General features: G+C 43.7%; 1 protein-coding gene across 3 annotated transcripts; it reads left to right on the top strand.

Moving 5' to 3' along the window:
• Positions 1-569: 569 nt before the first annotated feature.
• On the top strand, positions 570-18,062 carry si:ch211-253b8.5 (dysbindin). 3 transcript variants are annotated; one of them, XM_042090231.1, is made up of 4 exons: positions 570-1,014; positions 15,177-15,329; positions 15,498-15,641; positions 17,363-18,062. In XM_042090231.1, the coding sequence occupies exons 1-4, from the start codon at positions 972-974 to the stop codon at positions 17,602-17,604; spliced, it is 582 nt and encodes a 193-aa protein (XP_041946165.1). In that variant the 5' UTR covers positions 570-971; the 3' UTR covers positions 17,605-18,062. The 3 variants fall into 3 exon arrangements, with proteins under 3 accessions (XP_041946165.1, XP_041946164.1, XP_041946166.1); XM_042090230.1 differs by having other exon boundaries at positions 15,174-15,329; XM_042090232.1 differs by lacking the exon at positions 570-1,014 and adding an exon at positions 11,437-11,441 and having other exon boundaries at positions 15,158-15,329.
• The last annotated feature ends 3,687 nt before the right edge of the window (positions 18,063-21,749 follow it).

Genomic DNA, 21,749 nt, shown 5'->3' with positions numbered 1-21,749 from the left:
TATTCAATAATATCAATGCTGTGTCCATTTAAGGCAAGGTGATCTTTTAGCTTGTCAGACTACATTTGATTCACATCAGCTAGCTGGAAGCGTTTGCCTGTGAGTGCTCCTGTTCTGGCCATAGATGCTGCAGAGAAAGAGAGAGAGGGAGAGACAGAAAGAGGTAGAACGAGAGAGAGAGAGAGAGAAAAAGAGAGGGGTGTATTGTTTTTCTCTTTTTTCCCTAAAAACGCATAAAAGATTTCTTCATCAGATCAGATACGCACAGATCGTATATGGTTCAGCAGGATCAAGTTATTTGACTTAACTTTAGTCAGTGACAAAAACACTGTCCATGCACCATTTACTTACATGGTGTACAAAAAGACCCTTACCCTCTTTGGTGTTCTATAGGAATGGGGTGGGATTGGGCTGCCATGGGAATGCGCACACACAATTCTAATGTGAACTATCCCCTTAAACAGTTCTCCCAGCCCCTTTTAATTATGCAAAGCTCCTCCCCTACAGTTAGTGACCACTTGGTATGATCCATAAAACCCTAGCCCGCTTTGTCGTGGTTTGGACTGGGACTTAGTGCACAAGCAGTTTATTTAGGAGGATGTGCCGGCCCTGACGCAGTCAAATCCAGGCAGCCCACTAACAACTTTCCTACACTTAGGAGAGAGGGAGAGATAGAAAAAGGGAGAGAGTGAGACAGAGAGAAAAAGAGATACAGTAGGTAGTCAGATATAAGGGGGGAAAGAGAGAAAGACACAGGGTACAGAAAGAGTGGGAGAGAGAGAGTGAGGGAAAAGAGAGAGACAGAAAGAAAGGAATGAGTTTCTGTGATACTCATCCCCTGCCGTTGCTGAGTTGAGGAGCCCACTGACTCTGCCAGCTGTCCCACAGGACCAGACCATCCCCTCAGACCTCTCCTCCTCCTCCTCCTCCTTCAGCTCCAGTCCTTCCTCTCGGGAGCTGTTGGGATCATCATGTCTGCGTCTCCTGCCAACCTCCAGCACAAGCGCCTGTCCTGTGAGTACCACTCTCTCCGAGTCAACTGCAACTGCCACCGACTCAGTCAGAGAGTGACAGATTGTTTTCCTGATGTGTAATTGATGTGTTTAATCTGTTCTAGTACATCCAGAACATCCTGAAACACATATAATTGTATTGAGTCTTTATCCACCTCTGGCCCCGGTACCCCAGTTCACTCATTGTATATGCGATAAAGAGGCTTTTTAACATTTCTTATCATTGCTTTTCATCAAGTTGGTCTAGTTTCTATTGTGTATCTAGTGCATTAACTCTTCCATCACCACATTAGTTTTCTTCTGAAATGCACACCCTAAAACACATTTGTGAATGTTTACATTGAGTGTTTGCCTGCCTCTGAATGTATTGTAGTTATATAGTTCAGTATGTATAGTTCTGTAAATTTCAGACATGCCAATGGAGTCAGTCACTTGGAGAGCTGTAAAGTGAGGAGCAAATATTATTCTGAGAGCCACATAGTTTCGGAGTGACTCCTAAACTCCGCTCCATATTTGGACCCTGGCCCCTCTTATTTCAGTCTTCGCAGGCTCAAGCTCTTGCACTTGTTTGAACATCATGTTGAAAGAGTGTGGAGGAATGCAGGTTTCCTGAGTGTGGGTATTTAAAGCAGGACAGTTTATGAAGTTAAAACTTGGCAAGTCAGTTGATAGGAATTTCAGATACTCTGCTCATTGGCTGGTTTGTGTGTGTGTGCGTGTGTGCGTGTGTGTGTGTGTGTGTGTGTGTGTGTGTGTGAGTGTGTGTGTGTGTTTGTGTGTGCGTGCATGTTGATGTGCATTAACAGAATGCTGACAAAATGGTCTAATATTACAATACTAACTTTTCTGCTTTGTCTATGAAATATCAAATTACATCAAATCAATGTACATAAATGTTCTGTATATTCTTTGTTGTAAACACACTACATACAGAATACTGTACTTTTCCACATGCAACTGGCAATCAGTGAAGAGGTTATGATGATGATGAGTAAGAGACTCTGAACGGAGAAACATATTTCAGGATTAGCACGTGGAGTTACTGTAACTCATATGTTTTCTGGTTAGTCATGTGTTTCAACTTCCAGTTCCCACATCTCCCTTGGATGCCTGCGCCTGTTGCTCTCTAAACAGATGCACTATGGTGACAGACAGTGACTCTTCCCCATTCACACAGTTTCCCACAAGGGAGTTCAGCCTACGCTGGAACACTGGAAATCAAATTGGTCACAGGGGGCCCTGGGTCATGGAGTTTTTGGTTGGGTGAGGGGTGACTTATTGTTCAGCCGCAACATTTGATCAGTGTGTGTGACCTACAAGTCACCCGATCCGTGCTAGGTGGCCTCTCCTCGAAACCCAGCTGCCGATCCATAGCGATCCTCTGGAATGTTTAGCCAGGAAGACAACGGGAATGTTTAACTTGGCACGTATGACTTGTAAGTGGTTGAATGCTGGTATCCGAGTGTGTGTCTTTTAGGGTCAACAGTGATACTTGAGATTTAGAGTACTTCTGTGTGTAAATGTTGCTTTCGGCCAGACATACTCAGCAAAATTAAGTTAAACTGAACCATGAACATAGTTTTAGCAGTAGACCATGCTGGTTTATTGGTTGTGTGAATGTGGAAACAGTGTGCCTTCACAGTTCATGACCTGTAAGCTTTTCCTGTATTCCAAGGATAGCTGGACGTGCTGAATGTGACTTTGAATTACTGTACCTATGTCAAGCCAGCACACTTAATGGCATACTAAAACATGTGTGCCTCAATAAGTATTCTAGTCAGGGCTATCTATGGAAAAAGTTTCCACTGGAATTGCTACTCATTATTCATTTTAGCAGTAGTGAGTTCATATCTCTATTATTTTTACTTGTGTAATATGTACACAAGTATGCACAGTACATTTATTTAGACTGACAAAGTGTTCTTTGTTTAGTATTCCCTTTAAATATGTCCATTATACAACATCAAGTTTACATCATACACAAAGTATCTGTCAGTGTGTCAGTGTCATTTTGGCATTAGGCCAAAGTCAACTAATAATAGAAACATAACATAAGCAATTATCTAATCTGACCAAAAAATGTCTCGATGCTGTCAGGACCAGAGCAAGCAAAGTTGCCATTACAGTGCTCTTGTGAACTGGTAAGTAAGTTCCCCTACATAGTCTAACCAACTTAAAGGAAAACAAGTGTCATGGAATTTTCCAGCAGATCTTTCATCATGGCAGTTGTGGCCCAGTTAAAGCCTCGTGCCTTTGAGAACTTAAACTTTATGAGTCGTTGTTTTCTTCAGATGGGCTTGTGTGGTGACAGTGCTAAATCTGAACCTGAGACAGGGGAAATGAAGCCTCTCTTGCTGTTTAGATCGGCCCTAAATCCCTAGCATTGAAATCTGGAAAGAACAGACAGAGGAGCTGAACTCTGTGTGCTACTAAACATGCACCCACTTCACACTTTATATTACTGATTGTCAGAGTTGTTTAATTGTAAAAATGTTTGAGATTTTATTTTCAGGAATAGAGACAAATCCAATCAAAACCAAGATATGAAAATATTTTAATAAACATTTTAAGTTTGTTGTTTTGCACATCAATAACTTTAAATCTGTCCTATTGGTGTGGTTGTGAACATGATTACCAAAAAGACTGCACTGAAGGCAAAACAGAGAGATAAGCAGAAAAACTAAGACTGTTGACTCAAATATATATTCACCCTTCCTTCCATTCCTTCACCCTGCACTGTCAGTACGTTGGAATTACTCTTTGCTCTCTTCTGCTCTGAAAGGAACTGATTCTCCATCTTTTATCACACAGTTATACTGTAACCTCGCGCTGGCCCCTTCTCGGAGTACTCTGCCAGAGGCCATTGCTCATTCCTTGTTTTTCTGGACAGTCAGAGTGACCTAGTCATAGTTCCAGTGAGGAGAATAGGCTCCTATTGAGAAGAGTGGTGTAGACTGATGTAATGGGAAGGGGAGGAGGGCTTTTGAGTGTGATGGTGCTGGTCTGTGCTTCACCCTGTAGTCATGGAATGCATTTCCTATCAACACACACACATACCCACACACACATGGACACACACACAGACACACACACACACACACACACAGACACAGACATAGACACAGACAGACACACACACACACACACACACACACACACACACACACACACACACACACACACACACACACACACACACACACGCACACACACACACACACACACAACCTTAAACACCCCTATTGTCAGACTCTGAAAACTGAAACAACTCCTCTCAAATCCCTCAATTACTAATTCGCTCTCAGACTTTTGGAGCAAAGCCCAGTGAGTGTTGAAGAGAGAGGGCCAGTGAGAGAGAGTGGGGGAGGGAGGAGATGGGGGGGACAGATATGACAGAAATCCCCATGAGTCATACATAAGAGCCCCAAGAACTGCCACAACATACTCATACTCATCAAAGCTCCTTCACCCAGGAACTTTGTCACACACACACCAACATGCTGTTTTGTTTGTATGTATGACTGTGTTTGTTTGTTTATATGTTTGTTGTGCTGAGTCTCCGCTGTACCGCTGAGCAGCCTCTCTCTGCCACCCGACTCAGTGATGCCCTGTGCTCGGGCGTGTTATGATGCAGCGCAGAGGAAATGTGAGCACTCAGCATTTCTCTGGTTTGGCTCAGGACCAGAAGCCCTCAGGTTACCTCAGTGCAGCCTCCTCCTTCTCCTCCTCTTCCTCCTCAGCCTCCTCATCCTCCCCCACTGAGAGCCCTACTGCAGCAGTGGCAACGACACAGAGCCCTGATTGGCCACTTTACTATTGATGGTCATTTTTGTATGAGTCCAAAGACAAATGAAGAGTCGGCTCAGACATCACAGGAGAAGGAGAGACATCATGGCTTCATGGCTTTAACATAGGACATAGCAGTAAACTGCTTGTGAATATAAAAATCACAAGTCATTCATTTCTGATTTTAATATTCCCTGCATGAACTAGGAAAAGTCAGCTCTCTTTGGCTGTAAAGAGATGAGTACACCAATAGAACTTAGAAGATAATAACAGAAGGCTACTCAGGTTTGCTGATCGGATGAGCCAGTCTCAGAATGTAGTATGAGCAAGTGTTTCCTGACTGACTGCTGATTAGTTGTTAGCCCATGGACATAGTGAGGGAGAGCTTTTCCCGCCCTGCAGAGGGGGAGTTTAAAGAACTGAGTCCTTATGGGTGGACATAGATGGACATCATCTGACACTAATCAACCCAAATCTGATGAGACATGTCCTGCTGACCCGACAGAACCAGACAACAAAGAGGACTCTGTCATCCCTCTATTTATGGATGTACAATCCACATGTATGTATGTGCACGATTACATGTAAACATACAGACAGAGCCGGACAGTAACAGAGTACATTCACTTGAGTACAGTACTTGAGTACAATTCTGAGGGATCTGTACTTTACTTGAGTATCATTTTTGGGGAGTACTCATGACTTTACTCAAGTACATTTGAGAGGCAAATATTGTACTGTTTACTCCACTACATTTCTATCCATAACTGTGAGTACCCGTTACTTCTAAAAAAAAAGGAAAAAAGAAAAATCTCAGAAACCCTCAATTTGTTGTTTCCCTCTCAAACGTGATTGGATTGTGCAGGCGCCACTGATTGGGACAGCCTATCAGCAATCACCTTCAGCTTTCTGCCAAAGTCAACTCCATGGTCAGATTTAAATAAGAGACGAAACCATGGACGAAACAATGGATGAAGATGCAGCAGGTCCATCCCGGGAATGTGTCAACCTGTGGCCCCACCCGCTAGACTATTTAAATTTTCTGAACAAGCACTTCCAAAGAATTGAATATCCTTTGTTACACACACACACAGAAAAACACAGCTCCATATTTAACATGCAGCCTTTAACTGCACCCACGCATAGCATAATAACCAGACATCATGTCACACCCTCCCCATAAGAACATGATGAAACCAACACACCCTTCAACTCCGTGCCAGGCCAAGTAAAACACACTCCATCTGAATGATCCTGAGCTCATGTTGGTGTTTTGGTGTTTTGTAAGTGTATGTGTGTGTGTGTGTGTGCGTTGCCATGTTGTTGCTTTGCCTACATGAAAACTGAAACTGGGTATGAGATACGAAAATACCTTTAGCCATTAACACGGTGACATTAACGTCCAAACACATCACAGCAAGTCTGTGTTGACTCATGTTTCTAAGGGGAAAGCCCGCAGGCATGGTGGTGCAATGTGATAACAGTGGCCACACTAGGCTGTGGAGAGCAGACCAAAATAAGCCTTGACGGGGATTCAAGACTCAATACCAAAGAGTGTGCCGTGGTGAAGCTCAGTGCAACCAAAAGGACTCATAACAAGCACAACACACAGACTTTGCACAAGGAAAGACTTCTATAAACGTAGCAACTTCAAATGCATAAGGCATGTAAACAGCTGGGAAACCAAGCGAAACTTTACTCTGAAACTTTACAGTGTCGGATGTGCTGGACATCTCAATGATGGAATGAGTGGGAAGATATATATATATATATTTTTTTTGCCTTTTATGCCTTTAATTTACAGGATAGTAGAGAATGACAGAAAGTGAGTGGGAGAGAGAGTCGGGGGGCCGATATTTTGTAAGACCTGCGTGTGGTCTGCAAGATCACAGTCATATCTGCACCGACATAATGAGCACAAGTAGGATAAAGAGAGAGAGGCAGTGGGGACAGAGCCTGTCCAGCTTATTAGAACATCACCATCATGGTGTTAAGATTTTTACATAATGATTTCTCCATTATATAACATCTCATGTTGACTTTAGGTACTGGATATCTCTTTCACCAGATGACCCCAAGGATAAAAAAAAAAAAAAAAACACCTTTCGCTGTGCAGTTAAACGGTTGTTTTTGTAAGTTGTTTATCCTGTGGTCCAGTACTGCGGCTCACAGCTAAAACTAGAGCCTTTGAGGAAATACCAGTGTCCATGCTTCAGACCACTTGTAATTAGCTGTCTTCTGAATCCGACCGATAAATGGAATCTTTGGATGCTTGGTGTTTGACTCATGGGAACCAGGAGCCAATAACCAGGGTCGTGAGGACTGTGGCTGTGGGCAGCTCATTGAGACGGGTCCAGACCCACTGCCCAGCCCTTGTTCCTGCTCTGTGGTCCAGAAGTTCTTGGATCATCATCTGGAAAAGACGTTTCCTGTGCCTGCGGATCCAAAATCAGCCAGTGAGATGTGTTTTGTTTATCCTGTGGTTGAGCTGAGGGGGAATGGCGAGGGGCCCCCTTTTTACTTTAGGCAGGAAGACGAGGAGAGAGAGAGAGAGAGAGAGAGAGAGAGAGAGAGAGAGAGAGAGAAAGTATCTGTGTGCCTGAGAAGCATCAGTTGAGATGTTTCTAAAAAAGCTGGGCAGGGACTCTGCAAATGATCTCCTGGGTTACAAATCCCACAGTAAGGACTCTCACCTCACTGAGGAGGAGGAGGAGGAGTAGTAGGAGTAGTGGTGTGTTTCGGCTTATAAAAGATGCCCTTTCTAAAATGGAGGATTAGAGGTTTGTCAGGGAAAGAGCCATGCCACATCCGTCGGTTTGGAGCTGGGCGCTGATTCTATACAATCCTACCACTTCCTCTGTGGAGAGGGTGGGCGGAGGGTGGGGTGGCGTGGGGGTGGGGGTGGGGGTGGGGGGGGGCAAGAAAGAGAGAAGGAGGAGAGAAAAAAATGAGAGATTGAAGGAAAGTGAGAGTAAGGGAGGAGAAGCCAAGACACTGTAAAACAGAGACAAAGAGAATGAGAGAAAAGCTGTCCACTTCCAGGTTGGTGAGGGAGAACAAGAAAGACAGCCGCTGAGAGAAGGGAAGAGAGCAACAGCAGCAGCACTCTTCTAGGAAGGCATGTCAGATCCTTTAACCCTATCACGGCACACAATAAGCCTCTCTTTACCAGTCCATGCCGTCTCAGGCCCACTGGGTCAAATTGGCGCTCTGGGTAATCTCTCTCTTCCGCTGCCCTTTCAATGGGCCTAGTGTGACAGCATCTCGTAAACAGCACCATGTTGACACTCGGCAAACACTGAAGTCATTGGGGTGTGTGACAGACATACTGACCTCATGCCGTATGACACTGTTTTCCTCTTTCGCCTAGGTCAGCACGGTCACTAAAAATATACAACTAATTGACATGATTGGGGTTTTGATTTTCTGCTGGTGAGCAGATGTGATTGAATATTATGTTGACAGTGATGCCTCGTGATTGCAGTGACTCTAAATGTAGCCTCCTAGTCATGCATTATTCATGGGTTTGTCAATCATGGTCAGGGAATGTTCTTTTCGGGCAGTTGAAGGCTAAGTGCAATGGTCATGTCCGATTTTTCAGTATTACGAAAGGAGGAGTCTGTTATGAAATTCTTTATTGTCTAAGGAAATGATGTGATGCTTGTACAACTAATTCAACCCCTGAAAAGCTTTATACAAGAGGGGACCTTTGCAGAGGGTGGACTCGCTTGACTTGCTACATTTGCATTTACTTGCTTCACTTGCCACATTTGCATTTACTCCCATATTTCTATTAACACACATAAAAGTGGGTCCATTCAAGTCTTGGCTCCAGTGGCCGTCTTTTTAAAAGTTTAATGTCGTGCAAAGGATTGCATGACTGCCCACAATACTGCTTTTAAGAGGGCACTGTGGCCTGGGCTGGCTGCTTCATTGTTGGCATGGCATGGCATGACCGTTCACCTTTGTGAAGCATGCCGTCTCCGCTTACATAAGCTGGCGCATAAGTAAGGCAGCCTCGCATGCCAGGCTAGCCTTGCCCTCCCACGCTATGTTCTAAAGCCCTTTACGATGACCACAGTCCCGGCACAGGGTACCTGGAGGGAGAGCAGCACGATGCCCCTTTGAATTTGGCTTGATCCCTGCCACCCAGCCCTGCCCTCCATCCCATAAACCTTTACAGCTCATAGTGGGTGAGCGATTGAAAATAAATTTCTAGCTCTCTGTTTCTCTATTTATAAAAATATATATCATGTGATATTATATTATATTATAATATGTTATATTATATTATATTAAAATGCTCCATGCTTTCTCACATGCTCACACCATTAAAGAGACATCCTGCCTCTCTGTCGCTGCCTCTGTGCTTTGAGACAAACTACTCTGGTGTTATGTAATCTCTTCCTTGTCTTCCTTGCTCATGCAGAGGAATAGCCAGCCAGACTCTCCCTCCTTTCTCTCTGTCTCTCTCTCTTATTCTCTTCCCTTTCTCTTCTCTGCGCTTCGCTTACATAAACCTGGAAAGACCAAAGAGAGCGACTGACTTTTTATGAAATGTCAAGTTGCTGGAAAAAGACGACAGCAAGAGTCTTGCTGAGCGCAGCAGAGTGCCCCTGGGAAAGGGACTGGGGTCATATCACTCCTCTCCAAACACACAGTGATACCAGCACACAACTATTTAGTCCCTGATCTCAGCCCCCCCCCCCCCCAACACCCGTGTTCTCTTGGCAGGATAAGTTTACTGTGAGCTTCATGGGAATGTTCTTTTGAACGACAGACACTGTTTTTAGAGTGTTCTGCTTCAAGAACATTCAGGAAGTTGACAGCTGGCCAGTCCTGTGAGCTGGTAGGTCGCCAATGGTTGGCACGGTGTTGGACTGGCACTAAAGAGTGGCAGTGGCCAGACTGGTGGTAAGGGGGGATGAGTCAGCAAGGCATGCTGGATATCATTTGGCATTAACTGGCATCCGTTGGCACGGTGACCTGAGAGGAAGAGACTTCGGTGGGAAGCTATGCAGAAGAGACAGACCGGTGTAAACAGTGCAGGGTATTGTGAACGTCTGCGTGTCTGAAAGGGATGAGGAATAGTCACGAGGTTGGCAACTAAGTGGAAAAGGCTTCGACAGTCACAACATGCTTGCAAATACACTCGCACTGGCATGCTCTCATGCATGCACAAACATTAACACACACACCCGCACACGCACACACACACACACACTGGCATGCCACTCTTGTCGCTCACCTTTCCTGACCATTTAAATCTCCTCTTATCATCTTATCAGACTCACTGATTTCCTTATTCACACTGGGAAACCCACGGCAATTGGTGCAGCAATGAATATCTATTAGAAATAAGGAAACAAGCATGGTGTACAGTGCAGTGTCTTGATACAAACTGTCTTTTTGACCATGTTGGTTCCTTCTTCATTGTATTGTGTCTGTCTGTATTTCCAAATAATGCTCTTAAGCAGTGGTTCTTGTGTGTAAGTGTACAGTGTGTGTCTGCGCTTGTGTATCTCAGGTTTTTGTTAGTGTGTGAGATACCGAAAACTGGCTTGGCAAACGTAGGAAAACAACCCATCAGCACACTCCATGGAGGCTGGATAACCTTAACATGATTCCCAATTTAGCCGAGGCTTAAAAGCCTGATCCAATTTGCCCAATCCCCATCAGTGGCGTCTAATTGCGTTTAAATCCCCTGGATGCGGTTCCCGAGGTGTTCAATATATATTGATGGGAAAGCTGTGGAAAGGCAGAGCGCAGCATTCAGGGACATAGACAGCATAAGGCCCTGGCACTCAAACTATACTGTTGTTTCAGCTGCACCTATCTATGGAAACCATGTTTAATGCTCAAGGATGCATCTGGGTGGTGGAGATGTACTGCCTGCTGTGTATAGTCATCATAAGCTGGAAATAAAATATGGGTGTGACAGCAAGCCATTTCAAATTCTATTGTTTCTAAAAGTAGTTGCAAAAACACTGACAGTTAAGAAGCTTTCACTGCCCTTGGGGCTATTTTGAAAATTGATAACTGCTACATGACTATGTTAAGGCATAAATGCTAAATGATCAAGGGTGGACTGTCACTATGTGTTTCCAGTATACTGCATTCTGTTGCACTACGTAGAGAGATAGTGGAAAGAGCAATAAGCAGAGCTGGTGTCTGCAAGGTCAGCGGGTATCCATGCTGTCAGTGTCCGGCTCGGGGGGTGGGGGGGGGGGGGGGGGGGGGGTGTGCGCACACTGACAGAGACATGGAGGGACATGCCCAGGGCTGGCAGACATGTCCAAACGTGTCCCGTCTCCTCTGCTGTCCTCTCGTCCTCCTTCTGTGTTGTCGCGGTAGCTGTTGCTGGGTAGCAGGCGGCGGGGATGGGGGTCATGAAAGGGTTACGCAGAGGACACCAGATGCTGGTAATGGCAGAGGCCCCCAGAAATACAGGGCACAACACACACACACTCTCTGTCTCTCTTATCCCCTCTCCTCACACACATACACAATCATAAACAGAGAGAGAGAGAGAGAGAGAGAGAGAGAGAGAGAGAGTGTGTAAGAGAGAGAGAGTGGAAAAAATGAATAAGCAGAATGAGCCATCGGACTGTTGTGAGGGACTGAGTGATGCTCAGACGTCTGGTCAGTGTGAGAGCAGCAGGTAGTCAGACAGTCTGGCAGCCATGAGGAGCTGGGAAGGGACACCAGATGCTGAGGAACGGGATGGGAAGGATACACACACACACACACACACACACAAACACACATTAGCTCCCTTTCTCTTTCTTTGTTTCTTTCTTTCTCTTTCCCTCTCTCTTTCTCGCTCACACACACACACACACACACACACTGTCTCTCTGACACTGTGATCAGCAGCACCGGAGCGCCACAGGGAACTGTGCTCTCTCCAGTCCTGTTCACCCTGTACACATCTGACTTCTGCTACAACACCGAGTCATGCCACATGCAGAAGTTTTCTGATGATACTGCAATTGTGGGGTGTATCAGGAACGGGCAGGAGGAGGAGTACAGGAGCCTGGTGGAGGACTTTGTGCAATGGTGCAAACTCAATCATCTTCAACTCAACACTTCAAAGACCAAGGAGATGGTGGTGGATTTCCGCAGGTCTAAGCCCACTCTGCTACCAGTCCACATTGATGGGGTCAATGTGGAGGTGGTTAGCACCTACAAGTATCTGGGTCTCCACCTGGACAATAAACTGGACTGGTCAGCCAACACTGATGCACTCTACAAGAAAGGGCAGAGCAGGCTGTACTTCCTGAGGAGGCTGCGGTCCTTCAATGTGTGCAGCAAGCTCCTTAGGATGTTCTACCAGTCTGTTGTTGCCAGCGTCCTCTTCTATGCGGTAGTATGTTGGGGAGGAAGCACAAGGAAGAAGGATGCGGGGCGAATTGACAGGCTGGTAAGGAAAGCTGGCTCTGTAGTGGGAGCTGAACTGGAGTGCATCACTTCACTATCTGACAAAAGGACCCTGAATAAACTGATCAACATCTTCGCTCACTGCCTTGCACAACAGACAGACTGAGAAAGTAATTTGTCCCCAGGGCCATTGAACTGTTCAATGCTTCACTTAAGGGAAGAGGAGAGATAGACTTCTCTGCATAGTCTGTCTGCCTCTTCACCCCCTCCATGTTTGGATACTGTCTGTCCACTAGCGACTTTTACCACTGTCTTCTGCCTCACTGTTTGCGTGCTATATTAGCACATTAGCACATATGCATAACCCCTCCCTCCATGCCACAGCCGAACTGTGGCCACACTTATACCTTTTCTTAAATAGTTAAATACATAGATATATAGACTTTACTTTACTTTATTTCTGCATTGTTGCACTGTTGGACTTACTCATTTGCACATTTACACATCACCATTGCACTATCACCATGACACTCATTCACACAGAGCACCTTACCTTACCTTACCATGCACAGAGAATCACAGGCTCAGTCCCTGCTTCAGTCATTGCAAGCGCCTCTGATTGATTAATCACCACTATGTGGATACTGTTTTTAGAATTGATTTAGATTAAGTGTTAGTTAGTATAATTTGTATTTTAGTATATTTAGCATATTCTTTATCTTCTACTGTCCTTATTGCTTAGTTGTGTTTTTATATTATATACTTTAATTACTCTTTCTACTGTTAAATAATGTGTTTGTGTTTTCTGTATGCTGCTGAGACCTTGAATTTCCCCTGGGGATCAATAAAGTATCTATCTATCTATCTATCTATCTATACACACACAAACACACACTCACACAAACTGGGACACACTGAACAAACAAACAGATTTGATTTACATCAGTAAATTAAGTGATAGACACACAAATCAGTGTTGCGCGGTCTGCCCGAAATTAAGCGGTCGCCCGCGGATGACCGCGATCACCCGCGGTTATGAGTCGTAAACAAAATATTTTAATGATATTCGGGTCATTTGCGGGCGGGTCAGTTAAAATGAATTAAATATATATTTTCTACAAATAGGCCTACTTAAAATATCACAAGAAGGCTAGCTAGCATCAATACAGTAAAGCATCAATACAGTAAAGTCAACAGTAAAGAAGCTGAAGACGCGAGTTAAAATAATAAAGACACCCCTTCAGGAAAAGCGATATAGGCTATGGGAAATATTGGGAAAAGTTCTTAAAGAAGATGACAGTAGTACAAGTTTCTTGTACTATGGTATATGGTCTATGTAGGCCTACTTCTTGAAGCCATTTAAGTATGACAGCCAAAACGGGCAGCCTACAGGAATAAATGTTATGGCACAGACTACACAGCCATATCTACCGGTATAGGTTCGCGCATGCATAAAAGTTACCTTAGTTCGTTGTGTTTGTGACTTTAAACAGTGGATGTGCTTTAGTAAAGCTTTGTGCTTCATTCAGCATTATAAACCAGATCTTACGCTAACGTTTTGACCAGCAATGTATCTCTTGCCTACCTTGCCTCACCATTTCTGTTTTCGAAAGAAAGATGTATGTCCATGGCCTTCAAATCTTATCCTAGTGTTCTAATCCTTGGTGGTTGCGTGCGTGCTTGCGCTCTTATTCTCATTCTCTGTCCTGCGCAAACATATGTCCTGCATGCCTACTGCGTGTAGTTCTACTGCATAAAGTTTCGCAAATAAATTAGTTTGTTTTACAGAAATGGCCTACTGTCACACTGTATGCCGGCTATAACCAAAAGCACACATTTTGTAAATAAGCGGGTCGGATCGCGGGTCGGGTATAATTTTGTCCTAATTAATATTCGCGTCCGAGTTGCGGTCGGGTTGATTAAAATATCGGGCGACCGCGGGCCGCTTGTGACCAAACCCGCGCAACACTGACACAAATAACACAGTTTCCCACACCACACATTCACTCTCACACACATATCGTCACGCCACACAAGCACACTTGCGTCAGTAGCTCCAAAGGTAATTAAGTCAAAGGGCCACCAGTGAAACACACGCCTCCATAATCCTGCTGCAGGAGACCAGATTAAGAGCTCAAGCAGGTGACTGAAGAGTTTCATATACACCATATCAAATGTATACATTGCGCTCCATAAGGGGAGATCAATACAGACATATAATTCATTTACATTATGAAATAACTGTGAGGTCTGTGAGGTATATAAACACAAGCAGGAAAGTGATGTGTGCAATATGTGTGTAGCAGTGAGCAATAATTTAGCTGTCAGCAGGGTTTTAATGTCAACATGGTCCTGCAGGTGTTTGTAAGCAATTTCATAATCTTATGAGTCATTGTTTAGCCAAGTGTATTTGTATTCTGCCCAGTTCCTCACAACCTTCCTTAAGTGGCATTTTCCTAAGTGACTGAAGTGCTCAAGGGCCTACCCTGCTCATAAATGCCAGTAGATAATAGGTCCTGCATACTAAGTGCCTTTAGGTGAAGTGTGCTTAAACTGTTCACAAATTAAAGATTTCTCAATGTATCAATCATAAATTAAACTGTGACAAAAGTTACACCTACACCATACATGTTCCCGTCTCAGATGGAGATATGGGGAGTACCAGTAGCCTTAAACAATTAATTAGCTTATGAAGCACATACCAAACAGCACTAGATTTGTATTTGTGTATGCCCTGTGCTTTTGACCATATATTTAAACATATTGTTTTGTACAGTGATGCTGTAGTGTTTAATCTTCAATAATAAATAAGGTGCAAGTGGAATATTTGTATTGTTGGTCTTGTACTGTGAGTTCTATTGTCCGCTGTTTCTTTAGTAATCTGCTGCCCCCTATTGGTAGAAGAGTGACTCAACATGCATACTCTGCATGCCATTCAGAGGCACATGTTAGATTATGATGTGTGAATGACTCTTGAGCTCTTGTGTGTGTCAGCAGCGGAAATGGAGCATGCTCAGAGGGTATCTGAGATGGATGCGTCCCGGGAGATGAAGCTGAGAGAGAGGCAGCGCTTCTTCTTTGAGGAGGTCTTTCAGCACGATGTGGACGTTTACCTGTCCAACTCACACCTGCAGATAGACTACAAGAGACGTGAGTGATTCCATTGACAGGACAGACATACACGTGTGTCCAAATGTATATGCACACATATAACACACACACACACTCAAACACACACACACACGCACACACACACACACACACCAATCCTGCTTTTTAATACCTTGGGCTCCTGTGGGCTCCTGTCTCTCTGTGCAGCCCCGATCGGCAGCATCTCGTCCATGGAGGTGAACGTGGACATGCTGGAGCAGCTGGAGCTCCTGGACCTCTCCGACCAGGACGCCCTGGACGTGTTCTTCAGTGCTGCAGGAGACGATGGAGGGCTGGCCTCTCCTCTGCCTGGTAAACAAACAACAAATATAAACACAACAACAAACACAAACACAAACACCAGCACGAAAACAGGCAGAAGCACTAGCACTTATTAGGGTTTGGTATTACAGGAGCTGTAGCTATCTGGTCAGCGTGAGGGTTGGGATCGCTCCTCATCAGAGAGCTGGTCATGAAGTAGGGCTGCACTTAGAATGGAGCTGAATCAAGTCTGGGTTGGATCTGACCCTCAAGTTGGAAAGATTGACCACATAATGGCTACAGCAGGACCAGGTCAGAACCACATAAGGGCCAGATCAGCGCCACATGTTAGCCACGTATAGCCAAGTATATTTTAGATACACAGTCAGAGTTCACTGAGAGGTCAGTGGGATTTTCTGTAAACCCATCTGGTACACTGATCTAATTGTATATCTCAATACAGACACAGCCAGATGCAAAAATAACAATCAACAAGCAACATTTATCTTTATTATCTCTCAGTATTCTGAGAAAATTCTCAATGGCTCAATGACATAGACAATAATCCCTGTTAAAGGAATTATCCGGAGGAAAATGCACTTTAGATCAATTTACGGATGATTGGGAGTACATACGTTGAGTTGACATCAAAATCATGTCATTCGGATGTGTTTTGAGAAAGTTCGATTTTACCGTTTTTAGTCAAAACTCCTTAGCCTGGAAGTGACCCGGGCATGTCATTTCGCCGCTACAAAACGGTATTTTTATAGGCTACCTCTTCTACAGTTCCAAACAACATTACACTTACGTGGTAGTGAGTAGAGGGTCCCTAAAGCCAAGCCAAAGTATCCCGAGGTCTTTATGTGGTCGGATAGAGAGAATGAATTTCATCAAGCCAGTACCTTTCCGCAAATGTTGCTGCTGCAGCTCCCATCTTTAGGGGAAAGTCCGTAGGAGTCGATTGCCGAGTGTGGAGTAACACGCTCTGGAAATTCACAATTTCGTCGCCGTTTAAAAAAAAAAAAAAAAAAAAACATAGTCCAGTATTTCTTTCGAAATTGAAATGAAGTTGTATGCAACAGCAAACCCTAGCTTACTAACAGGTTGGAATTTTGAAATGTCACGTGACGTGATGTCGACTCCAATCGGATAATTCCTCGGATAATTCCTTTAAGGCTGGTCTCACAGTCAATTGTAAAGAAACTATTTAAACTATGTGTTTGTTAATCTTCTGTAGAATTATGCCAAACATGAAGATGACAGATATAATGGATCTGACCCTCAAGTGGGACAGATTGACCACATAATGGCTACAGCAGGACCAGGTCAGAACCACATAAGGGCCAGATCAGAGCCACATGTTAGCCACGTCTGAACAGCTCCCACGTCAGCTGCCTAATGTAGTCCTGAGTCATTCAGGAGAACATGCAGATGGCATGCACTTAAGCCATGAGTACACTGCTACGGATGATGTCTGTCGGTGTGGATGATGCAAATGTCGTCACCGGCACCGGCTATATGGCCTTCCCATGCTGCACCAGAGTTTTGGGACCATACGAGACACTGAGGCGCACGATTGTATAGATGTATAAACAGTATAAACAGCATGAGTGTATCTTCAGAAGTAAATCCAGGCCTTCGGGGTAACCAATGGCTTGGGTGTTCGTGTTGGTTGAACCTTACTTTACCATATCAGCTACAGGAGCACTGTATGTCCTGCACACTGACTTCAGTAGTCTCATATCTGATGCACTTTATATCCCTGCATGCAGGCCAAGAGGACGACGAGCCAGGCGAGGATGGAATCACTCTGCATGTGCCCAACAGCTCTTCAATCAAGTCCCGGATGTCCTCCACATCCTCTGCCGCCTCTTACGACAGCCAGGGGACCAATGGGGAAGGGCCAGAAACCCCCACCATCCAATCAGAAGATGAGGATGGTCACAGTGACAACCTGTTGCTGACACCCACAGGCATGGATGAGAAGAACGCCCCACCCCTTTTCTCTCCCTGAACATTCTGTTTGGACAGAATGAAGAAAAGCCTAGTTTAATTGGCGAAAGACTATACCTGAAGTGGGCAGAATGTTCTAGACCACTCCAAAAACTGCCAAAGACTTTCATAGACAAGCTCAAAAGACATTGGTACACCTTCATTCACCAACTTTACCAGTTTGACTTTCTGCACTCAATAATAACTTTTGACATGCTATCATTAACTAAATAACTATGCGACTGCATGTTTGAGTCAGTGCTTTGGTTTTCTCTTTTTGTCATCTATCGTAAAGGTCTATTGAAATATGTAATTTTCATAGCACCTCCCCATGCCATGTACTGTACCTACTCAGAAGCTGTAAATATCAGAGATCTGTTGGTGAAAGCATGCTTCACTGACAGGTGAAAGTACAAAAATCGCCTTTGTTTCTGCTTAACCAACAAAAAATAAACATTTGTAGATTGTAGATATTTTGGAGATCAGTTTACGCTCCAGTTTATTACATGATAATCTTTAAAAGACCAACTCCTCTTTTGTCTGATTATTAAGAACAACACGTGATTATTAAGAACATCTTTAACATCACAGATAACATGGCTGATGAAGGACATGGAGGAAGGAGATGGAGTGATACAGAAGTAATATATAGAAGTGAAGAAAAAGAAAAGTCATATCTTCCTCTCTATAACTGCTCAAAAAAATGAAGGGAACACTTACAGTTTTCCACAATTGTTAAAACACATTTTTTGAAACCTTCCACCCTTTTCTCAAACTACATTCACAGAATGTCTGACAGTTCTTGCAAAAAAATAAAACTAGGGCTGTCAAAATAACTGATTAATTTCGATTAATTAATTTAAGAAAAAATAACTGATTAAAAAAATTTGTGCAGATTAATCGATTCCGTATGACCTTTGACCCCGAGCCGTTCTAGTCAGTAAAAATTAGACTGCAAAATGAAGGAGAGAGAAGAAAACGTGCTGCCTGGATCATTGATTGGAACATTTACTTTTAAAAAATGGCCTGATGGTGTTGATAAAAATAAAGTGTTGAAAATAAAGTCCTCTGCAATGTCTGCAGCAAGGAATTTGCATATCACCGTAGTTCATCAACTCTATAGTGTTGACATTGAGGGGAGTGTTCATTTATTTTCATTATGTCCCCTAGGCTATATATGTTACATTACATTACATTACATTTGGCTGACGCTTTTTTAGCCAAAGCGACTAACAACATGGTAAACAGTTTAAGTTTTAGAGCAATTCTCAACAATTTTTGGACAATTTAAAAACATTAGAGTACAGTAAGAATAAGTGCATCAGTGAGTGCTGTTTTTAACAGTTACTTGTCAGTTTAAGACGGCTGGTGAGTGCTAGGATCAGTAAGACTTGTTGTAAGTGTTGCTATGAGAGGAGATGTTCTCTAAAGAGCTGGGTCTTCAGGAGTTTTTTGAAAATGGAGAAGGATGTCCCTGCCCTTGTAGGAACTGGCAGTGTGTTCCACCAACGAGGAACAACAGATGAGAAAAGTTTGGATTGGCTTGAGCGTACCGGTGGTAGAGCTAGATGTCGTTCGTCTGAGGAGCGCAGCGATCTGGAGGTAGCGTATGTCTGTATGAGGGCATTCAAGTAGGTGGGAGCAGTACCTGAGACGTTAGAGCCTTGAATTTGATGCGGGCCGCCATAGGTAGCCAGTGTAGCTGGATGAGCAGCGGGGTAACATGTGCCCTTTTGGGTTGGTTGTAGACCAGGCGCGCCGCCGCGTTCTGGATCATCTGAAGTGGTTTCACTGCGCAGGCTGGGAGACCTGTCAGGAGGGCATTGCAGTAGTCGAGTCGTGAGATGACTATTGCCTGAACCAGAAGTTGGGTAGCATCTTGAGTCAAGTAAGTCCTGATTTTCCGTATGTTGTAGAGTGCGAAGCGGCATGACCGGGCGACTGAGGCAACATGATCTGAGAAGTTTAGTTGGTTGTCGAGAACAACTCCTAGATTTCTTGCAGTCCTGGAAGGTGAAACAGACAGGGAGTCAAATTTGATGTTGATGTCGTGGTGTATGGTAGGTTTAGCTGGGAGGACCAGCAGTTCAGTCTTTGAGAGGTTCAGCTGGAGGTGGTGTGCCTTCATCCATGTAGCTATGTCTGAGAGGCAATCCGAGATCCGTGCTGAAACCAAGGGGTCATCAGGTGGAAAGGACAGATAGAGACATGTGGCCTGAAATGCCTTGTATGTGAAAAAAAAAACTTATTCCCAAAGCACTTTTGAATTTATTTCCTCAGCATATTAGGTCATATCATAGATTATTATGGCAATTATTTGAACAGTGAAAATAATAATAAAAGAGTTTTTGAACTTTAATGTCACTAATGCTGATTATTCAATGATTCATTTGAATTTAAATATTTAAAATACTTTCACAGCAAAAAATATATATGCGATTAATTTAGATTAATTAATCACAGAGTATGTAATTAAATGTTTTTTTTAATCGATTGACAGCCCTAATTAAAACACAAAACACTCACCTCAAAAGTTGTACTTGTCCAAACAGTGTCAGAGTACCGATCCAATTTATGATTGAAGTGTTGCCTTCATTTTTTCGAGCAGTAGGCTATATCAGAGGCGCCGCTAGGGTTGCACTCCATAGTAGCCTACGCACCATACGTGACATAAATGCCTTTACAAAGCAAGCGGCTCTGACTCAAATTAGGTGAACATATGAGCATAATAACTTCACTGCCCAACCCGCGAAAAAGGGAAAGAAAAGACAAAATGAACCAATGAGTTTATGTCGCGATTTGCGAGACAAAATACACAGTTATGGTAACTTACTAATAATAAGGATTTGCTCACAACACTCTTACATTGCACTGCTGTTTTGGTTGTCCCAAACTTTTAGATGATAGGCATAGGCCTACGCACAGTCAAGGAATTTTAACACCCGCACCAACCCGACTCGTCATGACGTGCCTTAGCCCCAAAAAGGCTGAGAACCTCTACGCATTAACTGAATCCCTGTTCCAACCAGTGTTTTATTTTTTAAAAATAAGCCTACAGAGGTAGGCTAAACAAACAATTCAGCATTTTAAACATAGACATAGACGTAACATAGACGTCTATAGACCGTGACCGTAGAGGGCAATCTCTCACTGCTGTCAGTGTCAGCATTACTGTACGCCTATATCTTTTAACGTTACGGTTAAACGCCTGAACAATATTAAGCTGCTGCTGTTGTTTTCTTTTCATGACTGAATGATTTAGGCTATTATCCTATGAATGAATGGAACGTTGTGTTTTTAAGCGCCAGAATTGACCTATCCAAAGCCACGCCCGAAAACCGCCACAGGTCAATCGTTATCATGTCATGACAATGCTACGTTTTCATATATAATATAGTCTATGGTTTTCATTCCATGCACACCATATTCCGGTTTTATTCGGAATAATGCCAATATTCAGATTGCACATGAGTCAATAAATATAGGCTATAGTTGTTAGTTGTCATACAAGTTTTTTTTTTTATTGTTGTAGGCTAATATTGAATGATTTCACAAATAAAGCCGTGAAAAATTTGTACGCACAGTGCGTACAGGATTACGCCTGCCGGCGCCACTGGGCTATATATATATTCATCTCTCAGTGTTCCATTCAACGTAGCCTACACTCTCCCGTTTTCTCTCAGGGCTGTAAATTCTGACTCATGTTTTGCTGTTGAAAGATCTGAACAAATTTGAATGAGCTGTACATTAATGGCATTACATGTAAGTTGTCATTTAAATAAGCCCTATGCAAGTCTGGTTATTCCTTCGCTGTTTCTGGGTTTTCGCCTGATTTGGGCTCGCACGCTCACGGCATAGCTCCCCTTGCAGCTTCGGTAGCAAGTGACTGCTACACTAAACCCCCACTAGCTAGCGAGCTAGCCATCAAGAAACCAAGCTAAACACATACAGGGCTCACAATAAAACGGTCGAGCAAACATATTGTTCAAGAAACTATCAAACCACATTACAAAAACGAAGTTCACCCAAGGGTAGACTACTTACAATTTCAGCAGCAACAAAACCAAGTCGGAGTCCGTTTTACAGTCTTCTTAGAAACTACAATCTGACTACATTTTCGAGTCCTTCCGCCGAGTCACATCCGGATTTCTTCGGTCCGGGACCAGA

This window comes from Alosa sapidissima, chromosome 4 (assembly GCF_018492685.1).
Source record: "Alosa sapidissima isolate fAloSap1 chromosome 4, fAloSap1.pri, whole genome shotgun sequence".
NCBI lineage: Eukaryota > Metazoa > Chordata > Actinopteri > Clupeiformes > Clupeidae > Alosa > Alosa sapidissima.
The sequence above is the reverse complement of the archived record's forward strand: the minus strand, read 5'-3'. Positions and strand labels throughout refer to the sequence as shown.